This window comes from Bos indicus, chromosome 7 (assembly GCF_029378745.1).
Source record: "Bos indicus isolate NIAB-ARS_2022 breed Sahiwal x Tharparkar chromosome 7, NIAB-ARS_B.indTharparkar_mat_pri_1.0, whole genome shotgun sequence".
NCBI lineage: Eukaryota > Metazoa > Chordata > Mammalia > Artiodactyla > Bovidae > Bos > Bos indicus.
Window position 1 is genome coordinate 12,858,815 of NC_091766.1, and position 15,695 is coordinate 12,874,509.

The 15,695-nt window shown below is 45.4% G+C and overlaps 1 protein-coding gene across 4 annotated transcripts in view; it reads right to left on the reverse strand.

Annotated features, from left to right (window-relative positions):
* Nucleotides 1-5,238, reverse strand: part of LOC109561554 (zinc finger protein 709-like) — a 54,702-nt gene extending 49,464 nt beyond the window's left edge. The window contains exon 1 of one of the 4 annotated variants that reach the window (XM_070792748.1): nt 4,640-5,238. In XM_070792748.1, coding sequence (XP_070648849.1) covers nt 4,640-4,825 — 186 coding nt within the window. In that variant the 5' untranslated portion in view covers nt 4,826-5,238. The remainder of the gene's footprint in view (nt 1-4,639) is intronic. The other 3 variants (XM_070792750.1, XM_070792749.1, XM_019964090.2) reach the window with 3 other exon arrangements.
* Nucleotides 5,239-15,695: the final 10,457 nt, after the last annotated feature.

Here is a 15,695-nt window from a genome sequence, read left to right on the forward strand (position 1 = left end):
TTAGAGCCAGAACTACCGAGCCAGCATACGGCTACTACTGAAGCTCTTGCCCATAGAATTGATGCTATGAGCATCAATAGACAACTGCTCACCGCAACTAGAGACTGGCTCTCTCTTACTGAAACTAGAGAAAGCCTGCGTGCAGCAAGGAAGACCCAGGATAGCCATAAATAAATCTTTAAGAAAAAATTCAAAAACAAAAGAAAAAATTCATTGGAAAGAATATAAATTATGCAGGGGGACTAAAAGTGGCATTCTTGTTGTTGTTCAGCTACAAGTTGATAAACATGTAGTCATTATGACTAAAAGAGAAGATAGAAGTGACTAGTATAAGGAAGACACACAGGGAAAATGAAAATTTAAAAGACTTAGTAAAATCAGGCATCCGTTTATCATCACAAACAAGAAATAGAGGCAACTTCTACTTCCTAAGAAAGAGCATGTTCCTGAATTCTGTACATAAATTCAAATAGTCATTCTGTGGCACATAACTGTGTCTGTGAAACATTTGAAAGATACTCCAACAACAGATAACTCTTGGTTAAGGGGACATATTCAGAGTCTTCCCTGGTAGCCTAGTGTTTAAGAATCTGCCTTGCAATGCAAGGGATGCAGGTAAGAATGCTGCTCTAGGAATTAAAGTCCTGCACATCCTGGGGCAACCAAGCCTGCGTGCTTTAGAGCCCCTGCTCAATAACAAGACAGGTTCATGTGCCTGAACTACAGAAAAATACAGAACAAAAGTCAGCAAGCTGCAGCAAAGATCCAGAGCAGTCAACATAAAAATGATGAGAATAATAATAATCTGGAAAATAAAAATTTGAAACTTCAAAAACAACAGGGTAAGACTTATCCTAATATTGGAAGAAAGTCAGTATCTTCCTAGAGAGCCACATTGAAATTGGACAAAGAAAAGGAAAGGCAATTCAAATGAAAATAAACTTGTTTTAACAAATAGTGCAAGAATTAATAGATATTCACAAACACACAAAATGAATAAAATGAATGTTGACACAGGACTTACATATTTTACCAGAAAAACCCTCAAAACCATTACAGATCTAAATGTACAGTACACAAATAATAACCTCCTGCAAAATTTCACAGAAAGAAATTGAAATTAAGTTGTCTTGGCTTTGATGATTAATTTTCAAACAACAAACACAAAGCCTATGAAAGAAAATAAGTATAATTTCACTTCATTAATAGAAAATGCCTCCTCTGAGAAAAAGAGTGTTAAGAGAATGATAAGCCAAGTCACAGGATAGGACAAAATATTTGCAAATCACTTATGTGATAAATGGGGCTTCATGGTAGCTCAGCTGGTAAAGAGTCTGCCTGCAATGCAGGAGACCCTGGTTCGATTCCTGGGTCAGGAAGATTCCCTGGAGACAGGATAGCTACTCATTTCAGTATTCTTGCCTGGAGAATCTGCATGGACAGAGGAGCCTGGTGGGCTGCAGTCCATAGGGTCACAAAGAGTCAGACACGACCGAGCAACTAAGCACAGCACCACACATGTGATAAATGACTAGTATTCAAAATAACCTCACAACTATGAAAACTCAACAGTAAGAAGATAAAATAATCCAATTAACAATGGGCAAATGATCTCAACAGTTGACCAAAAAGCATATACAGAAGGGAAATAGGAAATATGAAAACAAGCTGAACATCAAATGTCAATTGGAAACTGCAAATAAAACAATAAACTGTCACTACACAGTCATGACTATCAAGAAAAATACTCAGAATACCAATTAGATGTGAAGATCATTTCATTCACTGTTGTTGCTGTTCAGTCGCTAGGTGGAGACTGTGAGTCCCATGCTCTGTAACCCCCAAAGACTGTACTATTCCAGGCTCCATAGGGGTGCTCCAGGCAAGAATACTAGAGTGTTTTGCCATTTCCTTCTCCATGGAATCTTCCCAGAGCAGGGATCCAACTGGAGACTCCTGAATTGGCAAGGGGATTTACTGCTGAGGAAAATGGAATTTGATACCCCTATTAAGTAAGACTGGAGAAGGCAATGGCACCCCACTCCAGTACTCTTGCCTGGAAAATTTCATGGATGGAGGAGCCTGGAAGGCTGCAGTCCATGGGGTCGCTGAGGGTCGGATACGACTGAGCGACTTCCCTTTCACTTTTTACTTTCATGCATTGGAGAAGGAAATGGTAACCCACTCCAGTGTTCTTGCCTGGAGAATCCCAGGGACGGGGGAGCCTGGTGGGCTGCCATGTATGGGGTCGCACAGAGTTGGACACGACTGAAGTGACTTAGCAGTAGCAGCAGTATCAAGGAAGACAGCAGCGTTCTTTGAAAACAACATATACTAAGTACTTAAGACCCAGCGATACCACTCCTTGTTATTTGTTGAAATGAGTACAACTCTTGTATTCACACAAAATTCATACACAAATAGTTGTATGGGGCCCAAGGAGCAGAAGTTAACAGATAAGCAACAAATCCTGCAAGAGTCAAATAATCAGTGGTACATTCATACAATCAAATACTGTTCACTAATGAAAAGGAATGAAGTGTTAATATCAAACTATGAAAACACATGAAGGAAACATGTATTAAAACTGTATTGCAAAAAACAAAACAAAACAAAACAAAACAAAAAAAAACTTTATTGCAACCTGAAAGGAGCCAATCTGAAAAAGCTAGAAACTGTATGATTCTGAGTATACGAAGGCCTTCAAGTACTTCCCCTTGCAGGCTACAAGGGGCCTTGCTGATGCTACATCACTTCAGTCGTGTCCAACTCTGTGCGACCCCATAGACGGCAGCCCACCAGGCTCCTGTGTCCCTGGGAGTCTCCAGGCAAGAACACTGGAGCGGGTTGTCATTTCTTTTTCCAATGCATGCATGGATGCTAAGTCGCTTCAGTTGTGGCCAACTCTGTGCAACTCTATGGACATCAGCCCACCAGGCTCCTCTGTCCACAGGATTCTCTAGGCAAGAATACTGGAGTGGGTTGCCATTTCCTTCTCCTCCAAGGGGCCTTAGCCGGGCCCTTAGGCTGAAGACAATGAACCCAGGCTCTGCTCCCCACTACAGGTACTCTACACCACCACTAAAATGTTAAACACACAAATTTTGTTTGACCAATTCACCACGTACAAGCCATGTCTACTACTTCACCGAGAAAACCACAAATAACTTCCTTTCATAAAAATATATGTCAATCATTATTTTCAACACAAGTAATCCTACTTGAATACTTTTTGTCTGCAACTGTAAATCCTGGAATGCCTTGGAAATGGGCCAAAACTAGAGTGCCCCCCGCCCCCATGATTTCACCATACTCACTCAGGGAATGAAACAAAGTGAAACAAATGGAATGTAAGAATGGACTATTTCCCAAAGACATTCCCATCTTAAGTCTTCGGAAATATTGTATACAGTTCGTTAAGCTCCATTAATTAAATATATCTTACAGTATATAAAAAATAAACAAATAAATGAGTAGATCTTCTGAAGGGGACTCAAAGGGTAGTTCATCAATAAAAGTTTCAAAAAAGAAAGGAAAATCTTCATGAAAGGATTTCCTATGGAGTATCTGTTTCCAGTTAAAAAAAATTGGGCGAAAAATGGCTATTAGACAACGAATTTACTGGCGGTTACTCTCGGCTTTCCGCTAAGGTAAAATACCTACGGATGTCTCCCCCGCACCCCGGAAAAATGCCATCCAAGACTGAGCAAATAGGATAAAAAGTTAAAATATTGCGTTTGTTTGAAATGCACCGCAGAGACGAATAGTTGACCATTTCAATCGGAATTTTGGGAATGAGGGGAACGACCTGGAAGTTTAATGATTACTGCCAATCATAAAAAGGGCTTCCCTGATGGCTCATTGGCAAAAATACCGCCGGCCAACGCAGAAGACGCAGGTTCCATCACTGGCGGTAAAACATCCCCTGGATAGCAACCCCGTCCAATATTCTTGCCTGGAAAACTCCACGGAGAGAGGAGCCAGGGCGGGCAACAGTAGTCCATGGGGTCCCAAAGCATCGGACACGATTGAGAAACTAAAAAACAACAAAGAGCTACTAACTGGTATTAAGGTCTTTGAGATCCCGCTTCCCAAATCTTTGGAAAAATCAGAGGACACCGGGTGCCTGCAGAGTAAAAAGGCAGCCTGGGAGCCCTCTGCTGCTGTCGCTAAGTCGCTTCAGTCGTGTCCGACTCTGTGCGACCCCATAGACGGCAGCCCACCAGGCTCCCCTGTCCCTGGGATTCTCCAGGCAAGAACACTGGAGTGGGTAGCCCTCAGACAACATCTAATCCTACGACCTGACCCTGGAGAACGAGTTGCGATTGTCCCCTGTAGACCATGCACGTGGTAACACAATCTTGGGAAGAAGAGGGGCTGCGCGCGAAGAGCCGCCGATAGAGCCTCCAGGGCCGAAGTTCCGGCGCGCAGTGCCGGGACCAAACGCCCAGGTCCCGGCTGCCGGGCCATCCATCCCCCCGCTGCAAGCCGGCGGGGACTGAGATCCGAGTGGCACCCCAGACCCAGCGTATCCACAGACTCCGGCGGTGACCCCGAGGTGCCGGATCAAACCGTGGCCGGGTTCGGACGGTAGCGACCAGTCCCACCTAGCTGTCGGTAACCCAGTCAGCGGACTCACCATTTCAAGTTGCTTGGAAGTTACTTTGAGTCCCTCCCAAGAGCTCCAAAGACTTGCGCAGATCGCAGGGCTTCTGAACGTAAGAGGGACCAAAAGGGTGAAACCGGAAAGACACCGGTCTTTCTCCGCAGGGGGAGAAAGGAAGTCCCGGCATTGGCGCAGAATTGCCCCGCCCACCTGCCGCATCGGCCTCCTGGCTGGACAGATTCCAGTGTCCCGCCTCTTCCTCCTGAGTGACAACCTGTGGGAGGTGGGATTGGACCTCCCTTGGCCCGTTGCTTGTGCTTGGATAAAGAATTGTTTTGGGGTCTATGATACCCGATTCCGTTTCAAGATGGAGCAAGTACAGATAAGATGGTGGCCCTGGCCAGTCCTGCCTGGAACAAAGGGGTCATAGGTCCTCCCGGGGTCAAGGGCTTGGTGTAAAATTGTGTGGCCAGGCATGGAACTGTGCTTCTTAAGAAAGTCAGACACTGAAATGTGAACTCACCGTCTCTAATACAGGGGTCGCCTCCATTTTCATCTTTGGTCCTAAGGAGGGCTGAGCTTTCCACCTATCCCTGCCCCAGCCCCACTCATTAGGTCCTGAAACTCAAGAATCCCTTGGCTCTGGTTGGAGGTCTGAATCACTCAGCCTTACCTGGGTGCCAGCACGAACCTCAGTCAAACCACAGCCTGTGAGGTGTCTTCATTAACTTCTCGGGTGTACGTTTTATGCAGGATGAAATTTTATTGATTAAGTTATTAATTTGTTAATTTTATTCCAGTGTAGCTGATCTACAATGGTGTGCGAGCCTCAGTAGAATAGCAGGTGAGTCAGTCACATATTTATATATGTTGTAGTTTGGTCACTAAGTTGTATATGAAACTTTTGTGACCCTGTGGCCTGTAGCTCACTAGGCTTCCCTGTCCATGGGATTTCCCAGGCATAACTTGACTGTGGAGATTGTTGTATGTATCTCCAAATATATTAAAAGCATAAAAATGATTAATTAATGGGTGCCTTCTACTGGCGGGGTGGCTCCAGGTGTATTCCAATTGACAGTATCATTTCTTGTTTTTATTCTATTATGGGAAATAGGAATACAGTTACCTTACATATATTTTAACTGTTGACATTACAATATTTTGTTGGTACACAGACGGTTTCAAAAATTAATCACTCAATCTAAGAAATAATTGGAATAACTTATTCAAGACAGATTTGAGGATTATAATCTGGGAAGAGCATCTCAGATAGCTCAGTGTAGGAGGAGTTGCAGAGGACAGCAGAAGCAATCCAGGCCTGGGAAAACTGTTAAAGAACCAGAAGTGCCTGGCAGGGATACATCCCAGGGCAGCCGCAGAAATGGCTCCACTGAGCAGCCATCCTCCTGCAGCTTGTCACTCAGGCACAAAGGGGTGGGGTACTGAAATCTACATAGCCAGGAGGCCAGGAAGGCAAGTGGAAAGGTCCACTGGCCAGTTTCTAGTTGCCATCCTGCGTGGGTGGGTTTTGCTAATACTTGTGGGTTCCCAGTAGTTCTTGAGTATCTTCTGTGACTTGTGTTTGTCTTCAGAGTCTTTAGGAGAGACTCAGACCTCCTAAAGAGTCTGTTCAGAAGGCCTTGCTACTTTTGATTTCTAACCTGTTGATCTCATTCATTTCATTAAAGACTTTGAGATGCTAGCCCAACCTTTCATCCCAAGAAATAAGTCAATCTTGATCATGCTTTATAATACTTTTTTTCATAATGCTGGTTCGCAGTTGCTAGTATTTGTTGAGATTTTTTTGAATCTATATTCAGAAAAGAAAAAGGTGTGTGTTTCTTTGGTTATTTTATTTTATTTTATTTTTTGGTAGTTCTCATCTGGGTATAAGAGAAAAACTGGTGTCAAAAACGGAGTGTGGAATATTGTCTGCATTCTATCATTTACAATAGATTGTGAAAATTGTGAAAATCAGTAAATAAATATGGCACCAAGGGAGCACTCATAGAGTCCATTACACACAATGCCTAAATGGTGTCTATAAAGAAATACACTTGTTCTAGCCAAGGAATCGAGAAAGCCCAGCTCCTCCATTAAAAAAAAAAAAAAAAGTTTTGGCTGCACCTCACAGCATAGGGGAATATTAGTTCCCAGACCAGGATTCCAACTATGCCCCCTGCAGTGTAAGTTCAGTGGAGTCTTAAGCACTGAACCAACAGATAGTGTAACCCTCCTCCCCTCCCCCATACAAACATGCTGTATAAATGGTTGATAGATAATGAGAGGTGAAACTGACTTTGGCAAAGAGAAAAGTGCTCTAGAAATTTAAGAATTTATTGCCAGCCCTACATAAAGCCCATCTAGGGTGGAAAAGGTCTTTGAGATTCCAAGTCCCAAACATTTGGAAAAGGAGATTTCACATCCCAAACATTTGGAAAAGGAGATTCCACGGGTCCTACCACCGCCCAGAATCCTTCTCACTGACATCCATCTTGACTGACCAATGTGTACGCCACCAGGAAGAACCCTGAGTCAGAGTGACTGACCAAAGCAACCCGGAAAGTAATCCCATCACCATAAAATCCGGGCCATGTGGCAGAGCAGTTCTCCTGGGTTCCCTTACCCTAATGGTCTCTGTTTGGGCACAATTCATTCCCCAGTGTTAGACAAGAGTTGCCTTTCAGGACGCCCAGGTGCTGCCGATCAGTACCACAGAGCCTCAGAGAACAGACTCTGGCGGTGACCAGGAGACGACGGTTCAAACATGGTCGACCAAACATGGTCGGTTCAGCCAGTCCCAAAGAGTGCCTCTGCTGTGGCCGCAGCCGGATCAGCACACTCACCATGTCCAGGTTGCTTGGTTTGTCCGAATCCCGCCTAAAGGAAGCCAAAGACCAGTGCAGGTCACAGGGCCAAACAAGAGACTTGAAAGTTACCAGGAGAGCGAACCACAGAGGAAACATGCGCAACCTTTTCCGCAGTTCAAGAAAGTAAGGAAGTTCAGGTTCAATCTTGGCATCGCCCCGCCCACCTGCCATAGTGGCCTCCTGGTTGGACAGATCCTAATGCTCCGCCCCGCGGGACTGACTGAAGAAGGTGAGCGGAATTTATGGTGAACTCACCATCTGTAATAAAGGGACTGGCTCCATTTTCATCTTTGGTCTTCGACAGCGCTAGCCTTCCACCCATCTCTCCCCTGTTCCCATTCAATGGATACATAAGGTAAAGAATCCCGGAACTCATGGCCCTGGTAGGAAGTGAATCAGTCAGCTTAAGGGCGTGCGAGGACAAGTCTCAGTCAAGCCACAGGATGTGAGGAACGTACATTAAATGCTGAGGTGTACATTTGACACTGGAAGAAATTTTATTTGTTAATTTATAATTTTTATTGGAATATAACGATCCACAATGCTATGCTAGCTTCAGTTGTCCAGCATAGTGAATCAGTCATGCATATACATATATCAGCTCTTCTTAGATTTTTCTCCCATATAGGCCATTACAGAGTACAGAATAGAGTTCCTTGGTCTACAAAGCAGGACCCCATCAGTCATCTATTCTATAGATAGTAGCATGTGCACTTCCATCCCAGTGTCCCAATTTATCCCTCCTCCCTTATGCCTTGGTAATTACAAGTTTGCTCTGCACATCCCCGACCCTACCTCTGTCCTGCAAACAAGTTGATCCACGTGTCCTGGTCTGTGCATGGGTTGGAAAAGAATTTCCAGACGAGGCAGAACGACAGAAGAATAAAGTTTCTTAGAGTGGGAGACGCTATTAGAACAGGGGGCCTGTAAGTTTGCTATTAAAATACATTAAACTATTAAAAAAAAAAAAAAAAGAACAGCGGACCGACTTGATTCAAGGGGGAGCCAAAGGCTTTTGAAGGCTTTTGGCCAATTTTTATAGGCTCAAGACAGAGAAAATTCCTACTGGAATGGTGGCATTAGGTGATTGGTTAGGATGCTATAGGGTGTATAGTAGGATGAGTATTTTACATTATATGAGGTCAGGGAACTGGCCAGTTTCTATCCAGAGGCTTATGGCAACAGTTGCTATTGGGCTTGGTCAGTTCCAGAGATTTTTATCCTGTGACCATGGTACAGGGCTCTGCACCACCTGTAAGGCACATCATGTCTCAAGGAAGAGCCTATTCAGACTCTAGGCTAGGTCTGCTTCTTTTCTTTTTCATTGCCTTTGTTATTAGTTTTGCTCAGAGGCTCTGTGATATCCAACTCTTTGAGACCCTGTGGACTTTAGCCCACCAGGCACCTCTGTCTGTGGAATTTTCTAGGCAAGAATACCGAAGTGGGTTGTCATTTTCTACTCCAGGGGATCTTCCTGACTCAGGGATCCAACTCACCTACATCTCTTGCCTCTCCTGCATTGGTACTTGTGAAAGTCGCTCAGTCATGTCTGAATCTGCGACCCCATGGACTATACAGTCCATGGAATTCTCCAGATTAGAATACTGGAGTGCTTAGTCTATCCCTTCTTCAGCGGATCTTCCCAACCCAGGAATCGAACTGGGGTCTCCTGCATTGCAGGTGGATTCTTTACCAGCTGAGCCACGAGGGAAGCCCCAGCTACCACGGAAGCCCCAGAAAGCCAGCACAGGGAGCTGGGCGCGGGGCGCAGGGGCGACGAGCGGCAGTGGAACCCAACGAGGCGAGGAAGGGCGAAGGCGATCACCAGGGGACTCTGGCCGACCTGCCCCGCCCCAGGCGAGGACGGTCTCCCGCCCACGCTCGGTCCACAAGAGACGCAGAGCGCCGCGGCGGCGTGGAAGAATGATAGGGTGCCTCCCGTGGCAGATCGGCCTTCCAGGAGGGGCCGGGAGCGAGGCCTGGGAAAGTGACCAGGGGCCTCCGGAACGACCGAAGCTCCCTCGCATCCTCCCGCCCAAGGGCCGGGCGGCGCGGGAACGGCCGCCAGCCGGGGACCGGATCCGCGCTCTGGCGAGCACACCCGGGCGGGGCGCGGCGTGGGCACCGGCACTCCTCCTCATCCACCACGGAAGGACGTCGGCAGACTGACTGAGGCGACGGGCAAAGGAGCGGGACCGCGGCGGGCCAGGGGAGCAAGACGCACCAGGGCTCGGCCCGGGGATCAATAGACAGGACGGAAGAGGCTGACGGACGGACAGAGAGGGGCACCGATGGGGTGCGGCCACGTTGGCCGAAGTTGCGAAGACGTGGCAGCAGCAAAGAACCGACCGTGGAGGTGGGGTGGCCTCGCGCCATCGCGAGGGTCCCCAGGGCCGTTCGAAAAGACCCGAAAGCAAGTCGGCCGCCGGGGCATGCCGCGGGATCTCATGGCCGGAGGCCTCCAGCACAGGGGCGGTCCCGCGGCACCCAGGACGCCGAATGGCCTCCCGGGCTCCCGCGGGGCCATCCTGGCGGGGCTCACGCCCGCCACCGGTAACACCCAGAACCACAGCCGGCCTGGGAGAACGCTCTCCCGCCGCGTACCGCGCCCCACGGCTCTCACGCACTACTCCTCCCAGGAGGCCACCCACTTGAGACGAGGCCGGTTCGGTCCCAGACATGGGAAGCGGCGCGGGCAGCCACCCGTCTAGGACCGGGTGGGGGGTGCGGGGTTGTGGGGCGGAGGGAAGGCCAGCAGCGACGGGGAGGGGCTGCAACCACACAGGGCGAGGGCCCCGGGACAGTGACCAGAAATACCGAGATGCGAACGGGCCACCAGGAAAACAAGCGCAGGGTCCCACCGCCACACACACAACGGCGGTCCCTTGACGCCTGGGACGTCGGACTGCCCACCCCTCCCCACCGCCCACCCCGACCCCCACCCCGGCCTCCCACAATCCAGCCCCGCCGCCGCCGGGGAGACCCGCGTGCCACAGCTTTAACGCATGCTGCGGGAAGGTCCTGGTCACCCATCTCATCTGTCTGTCTGTTGCAGGAAGGGGGACCCCTTCCAGAGCCTGAAACTGGGCTCTTATCTGACACTGGGACATGAATTGTCTGAGGAGACACATGTGCTGACAAAGCAAGAGATTTTATTGGGAAATGTCGCCAGGGGCGGAGAGTAGTAGGGTAAGAAAACCCAGGAGAACTGCTCTGCTGCATGGTTCGCAGTCTTGGCTTTTCTAGTGATGGGTTAGTTGCCATTCATTCTAAGTCAAGTGTCCTTCCTGGCTGTGCTCACCTCCTTCAGCAAAGATGGATGCCAGTGAGGATTCTGGGAGGTGTTCAGACATGTGGTGTCTTTTTAACCTTTTGCGAACTCTTCCGGCTGGTGGTGGCTTATTAGATCCATGTTCCTTACCAGGACCTCCTGTCGTAAAACAACTGGTGGAAATGGTTACTATGGAGCCTGGCCAGCTTCCCCTAACAACTCCCCTCTGGAGACTTTATACTCAAGAAATTTAAACTCAAGAGTTGAGGGTGATGACAGCCTCTCATTGGATGAATATTGAAGCAGTTGATTTATTGTAGGAGATCCGTACATTTTTTTCTATGTGACCTATAATGGATCATTCTTTTGTGATGAAGAAGCTCTTGCTGTGGTGTGTAAATAGACAATTCCTGTAACTGATAAGGTGAGGACGTGGGTTAGAAGTTCTCTGATTAACAAATTGAAGAATAAAAACCACAACATATCAATAGATGTAGGACTGATTTAGAAAAAGGATGATTTAGAAAAAGATGTAGGACAAGATTTAGAAAAATTTCAGCATCTGGGTTCCCTGCTGGTCCAGTGGTTAAGAGTCAACCTTGCAATATAGGGGACACTGGTTTCATCCTTGATCTGGGAAGATCCTACATCCCACAGAACAACTAATAAGCCCATGTGCCAAAAATACTGAGCCTGCGCTTTAGACTCCTTAACAAGAAAACCCACCGAATGAGAAGTCCATGCATGGCAACTAGAGTAGCCCCCACTTCAGCAACTAAAGAAAGTCAAGTGTAGCAACAAAGACCCAGCATAGCCAAAATAACTAAAAACTATTAAAAACATTTTCGACATTCATCTATGATAAAAACCCCCGAAAGTGTGCACTGGAAACATCAATGTAATGATGGCCATACATGACAAAGCCACAGCTAATATATGCTCAGTCACTAAGTCGTGTCTGACTCTGACCCCATGGACTGTAGCCCGCCAGGATCCTCTGTCTATAGGATTTCCCAGGCAAGAATATTGAAGTGGGTTGCCATTTTCTTCTCCAGGGGATTTTCTCAACCCAGGGATCAAACTTGAGTCTTCTGCTTTTGCAAGTGATTCTTTACCATTTTGACACTAGGGTTTCCTTTTACTCCCCTAAAACAAGGCAATCCAGCCTCATATACACCTTTACCTAAAGACACAGCTTCCAGGCAACGTACATACCAGCTGAGGACCACCTTAACAAAAGGCCTAAGAAAAGAGAAGAAATTACCAAAACTTCCAACTCTATTATTTTTCACAGTGCTGAATCTTAGTTGCTTGTGCATGGGGTTTCTCTAGCTTTGGTGAGCAGCTGCACCATCAGGGAAGTCCCCAAGTTTTGGGGACTTTATAAGACCAGAAGTGTGGCTCCAAAAAAAAAAAATAATCCAAAGCCCCCATTCCTTTTACCACTACCAAAACTTCCCCTATTGTTCTAAGAGGCTTATAAGTATTAAAGAGGAAACAGCCATCCTAGGAAGGATGTTTGAGATGCAAATGTCCTAACTAATCTTCTCCTGAATCCTTACCTCTGCCTTCATTTTAAAATGAAAGTTGTAAAATGCAAATGAGATAAGAACTTTGGCCTTTCCGAGGGTGGCGGCGGTCGTGGGTAGAGCGCCATGAAGGCCTCAGGGACGCTTCGAGAGTATAAGGTGGTGGGGCGCTGCCTGCCGACCCCCAAATGCCACACGCCACCCCAGAAAAAAGAAAAAAAAAAAAGAACTTTGGGTGAACGTTTAGAAATAATTATGTTTTGAAAAAAAAAAAAGTTTTGGAGTCTCTCCGGATATTGAACAACTTGAAACTTAAAATTGTACTAAAATTAGTGAGGAAAAATTTGTGGAAAATACACCCAAATAGTTTTGTACACAATCAGCCAGAATTGAGTAAGTTTAAATAGGTTTAACTGAGTAAAATGAATTTTTAAAAGGAAGCCAGCAAAACCTTAATTTGGCTTTTCTCTTTTAAAGACAAGCCTTCTAAGTATGTTGAACTGCCTTTGGTAACAGATTTTAAATTTCTTTACCTTTTAATTTTGTGTATTTGCCTTTGAAACTGTTTTAAAATGATTTATTTATTTTTGGCTGTGCTGGGTCTTTGTTGCTGCACTCAAACTTCTGGTTGTGGCAAGGAGGGGCTACTTTTCGTTGCGGTGTGTAGGCTTCTCACTGGTGTGACTTGTTTTGTCGCAGAGCACTGGTTCTAGGTACGCAGGCTTCAGTAGTTGTGGCTCATGGGCTCAGTAGTTGTGGTGCATGGGCTTAGTTCCTCTGTGGCAAGTGGTATCTTCCTGGATCAGGGTTGGAACTCGTGTCCCACGTATTGCAAGGCAGATTCTTAACCACTGGACCAGCAGGGAAGCCCTGCCTTTGAAATCTTATTCTTACTTTGGCTAAGTGAATAAATTCTTTTATGGAGACCTGTGATCCTATTGTGTCTTAAAACACTTCTGAATTTTTGAAATCAAATTATAATGAAGTTTCTTTGACCTCTGGCTAACTTTGGGATACTTCAAAGGGCCCTTGAAACAACTCAGACAGAGATACTAAACTAAAAGGTTCATTTGGTATGTTAAATTACATGGGAAGTATTATCAGTTCAGTTCAGTCGCTCAGTCGTGTCTGATTCTTTTCGACCCCATGAATCGCAGCAGGCCAGGCCTCCCTGTCCATCACCAACTCCCGGAGTTGACTCAGACTCACGTCCATCGAGTCAGTGATGCCATCCAGCCATCTCATCCTCTGTCGTCCCCTTCTCCTCTTGCCCCCAATCCCTCCCAGCATCAGAGTCTTTTCCAATGAGTCAACTCTTCACATGAGGTGGCCAAAGTACTGGAGTTTCAGCTTTAGCATCATTCCTTCCAAAGAAATCCCAGGGCTGATCTCCTTCAGAATGGACTGGTTGGATCTCCTTGCAGTCCAAGGGACTCTCAAGAGTCTTCTCCAACACCACAGTTCAAAAGCATCAATTCTTCGGTGCTCAGCCTTCTTCAAAGTCCAACTCTCACATCCATACATGACCACTGGAAAAACCATAGCCTTGACTAGATGGACCTTTGTTGGCAAAGTAATGTCTTTGCTTTTCAATATGCTATCTATGTTGGTCATAATTTTTCTTCCAAGGAGTAAGTGTCTTTTAATTTCATGGCTGCAGTCACCATCTGCAGTGATTTTGGAGCCCAGAAAAATAAAGTCTGACACTGTTTCCACTGTTTCCCCATCTATTTCCCATGAAGTGGTGGGACCAGATGCCATGATGTTCATTTTCTGAATGTTGAGCTTTAAGCCAACTTTTTCACTCTCCACTTTCACCTTCATCAAGAGGCTTTTGAGTTCCTCTTCACTTTCTGCCATAAGGGTAGTGTCATCTGCATATCTGAGGTTATTGATATTTCTCCTGGCAATCTTGATTCCAGCTTGTGTTTCTTCCAGTCCAGCGTTTCTCATGATGTACTCTGCATATAAGTTAAATAAGCAGGGTGACAATATACAGCCTTGACGTACTCCTTTTCCTATTTGGAAGCAGTCTGTTGTTCCATGTCCAGTTCTAACTCTTGCTTCCTGACCTGCATACATATTTCTCAAGAGACAGATCAGGTGGTCTGGTATTCCCGTCTCTTTCAGAATTTTCCACAGTTTATTGTGATCCACACAGTCAAAGGCTTTGGCATAATCAATAAAGCAGAAATAGATGTTTTTCTGGAACTCTCTTGCTTTTTCCATGATCCAGCAGATGTTGGCAATTTGATCTCTGATTCCTCTGCCTTTTCTAAAACCAGCTTGAACATCTGGAAGTTCACGGTTCACGTATTGCTGAAGCCTGGCTTAGAGAATTTTGAGCATTACTTTACTAGCGTGTGAGATGAGTGCAAAATATCAGTCATAATTCTAGTTATTATCTGAAAGTATTGTATGTCACAGCAGTAAGAAAGTTACCTTGTCAGTTTTCTTTGTAATCAGATTTAAACGTGCCTTTTTAAGTCTTTTGTCATTATAGATAACTATGGTTTCACTCTGGTGACTTTTCAAAAATGTCTCCTCTTCAGGAAGATTTATAAAAAGGACCTTTGGATAAATACAAGTTTCTGATTTCCACACCATACTGTTAAACTAGGTAAGTAATCAAAGAATTCTAATGGTAAACCTGATGGCTTCATAAAGCTGTTAAATGAAAAGGATTAATTATATAGGGCTAAGTGAACTGGGAAATAATTTTATAATTTTTATGGCTTCTATCTAAAAAAATTACTGGCTTATATCTGTTACCCAGGGGTAAGGAAAATCTTCCCCTTAACCTAATTATGATTTAGAAATGTAGTAAATTAAACCTTTTTAAGAAGAATTGAAAGATGTACTTATTTATGTCTACCTGGTTGATTGTACCAGTAACATATGCTTGTCTCAAAGATTAAGCTATGCATATCTGGAGGTGCACAGCTGGTACAGTGTAACTGTAGGTAGCTTATTAAATCATTTATGGCCCCTTTGGCTGCCTAGTTATTGCAACTGAATTACAACTAGTTATACTAATCATTGTTTTCATTTAATGTTTATTTTCAAATTGTGCTTTGTGTCTCCTTGTTGCCGTATGTCTTTTTCGATGTTACTAGCTACACTACTTATATCTTGGTTAATTTCTAAGATTGTTGTCTCTTTATTAAAAAAAAAAAAAAAACACATTTATTTTGCTGCTCTGGGTCTTAGTTGCAGCATGCAGAATCTTTTAATTGTGGCTTCTGGGATCTATTTCTCCAACCAGGGATTGAACCCAGGCCCCTCTGCATTGAGAGCTTGAAATCTTAGCCACTGGGCTACCTGGGAAGTCCTCATAAGACTTACAGCATTATGTAAGACATAAGTCTCTTAACAGTACCTAGTACATAGCCAGGTCTCCAACAAAAAACTTACATGGG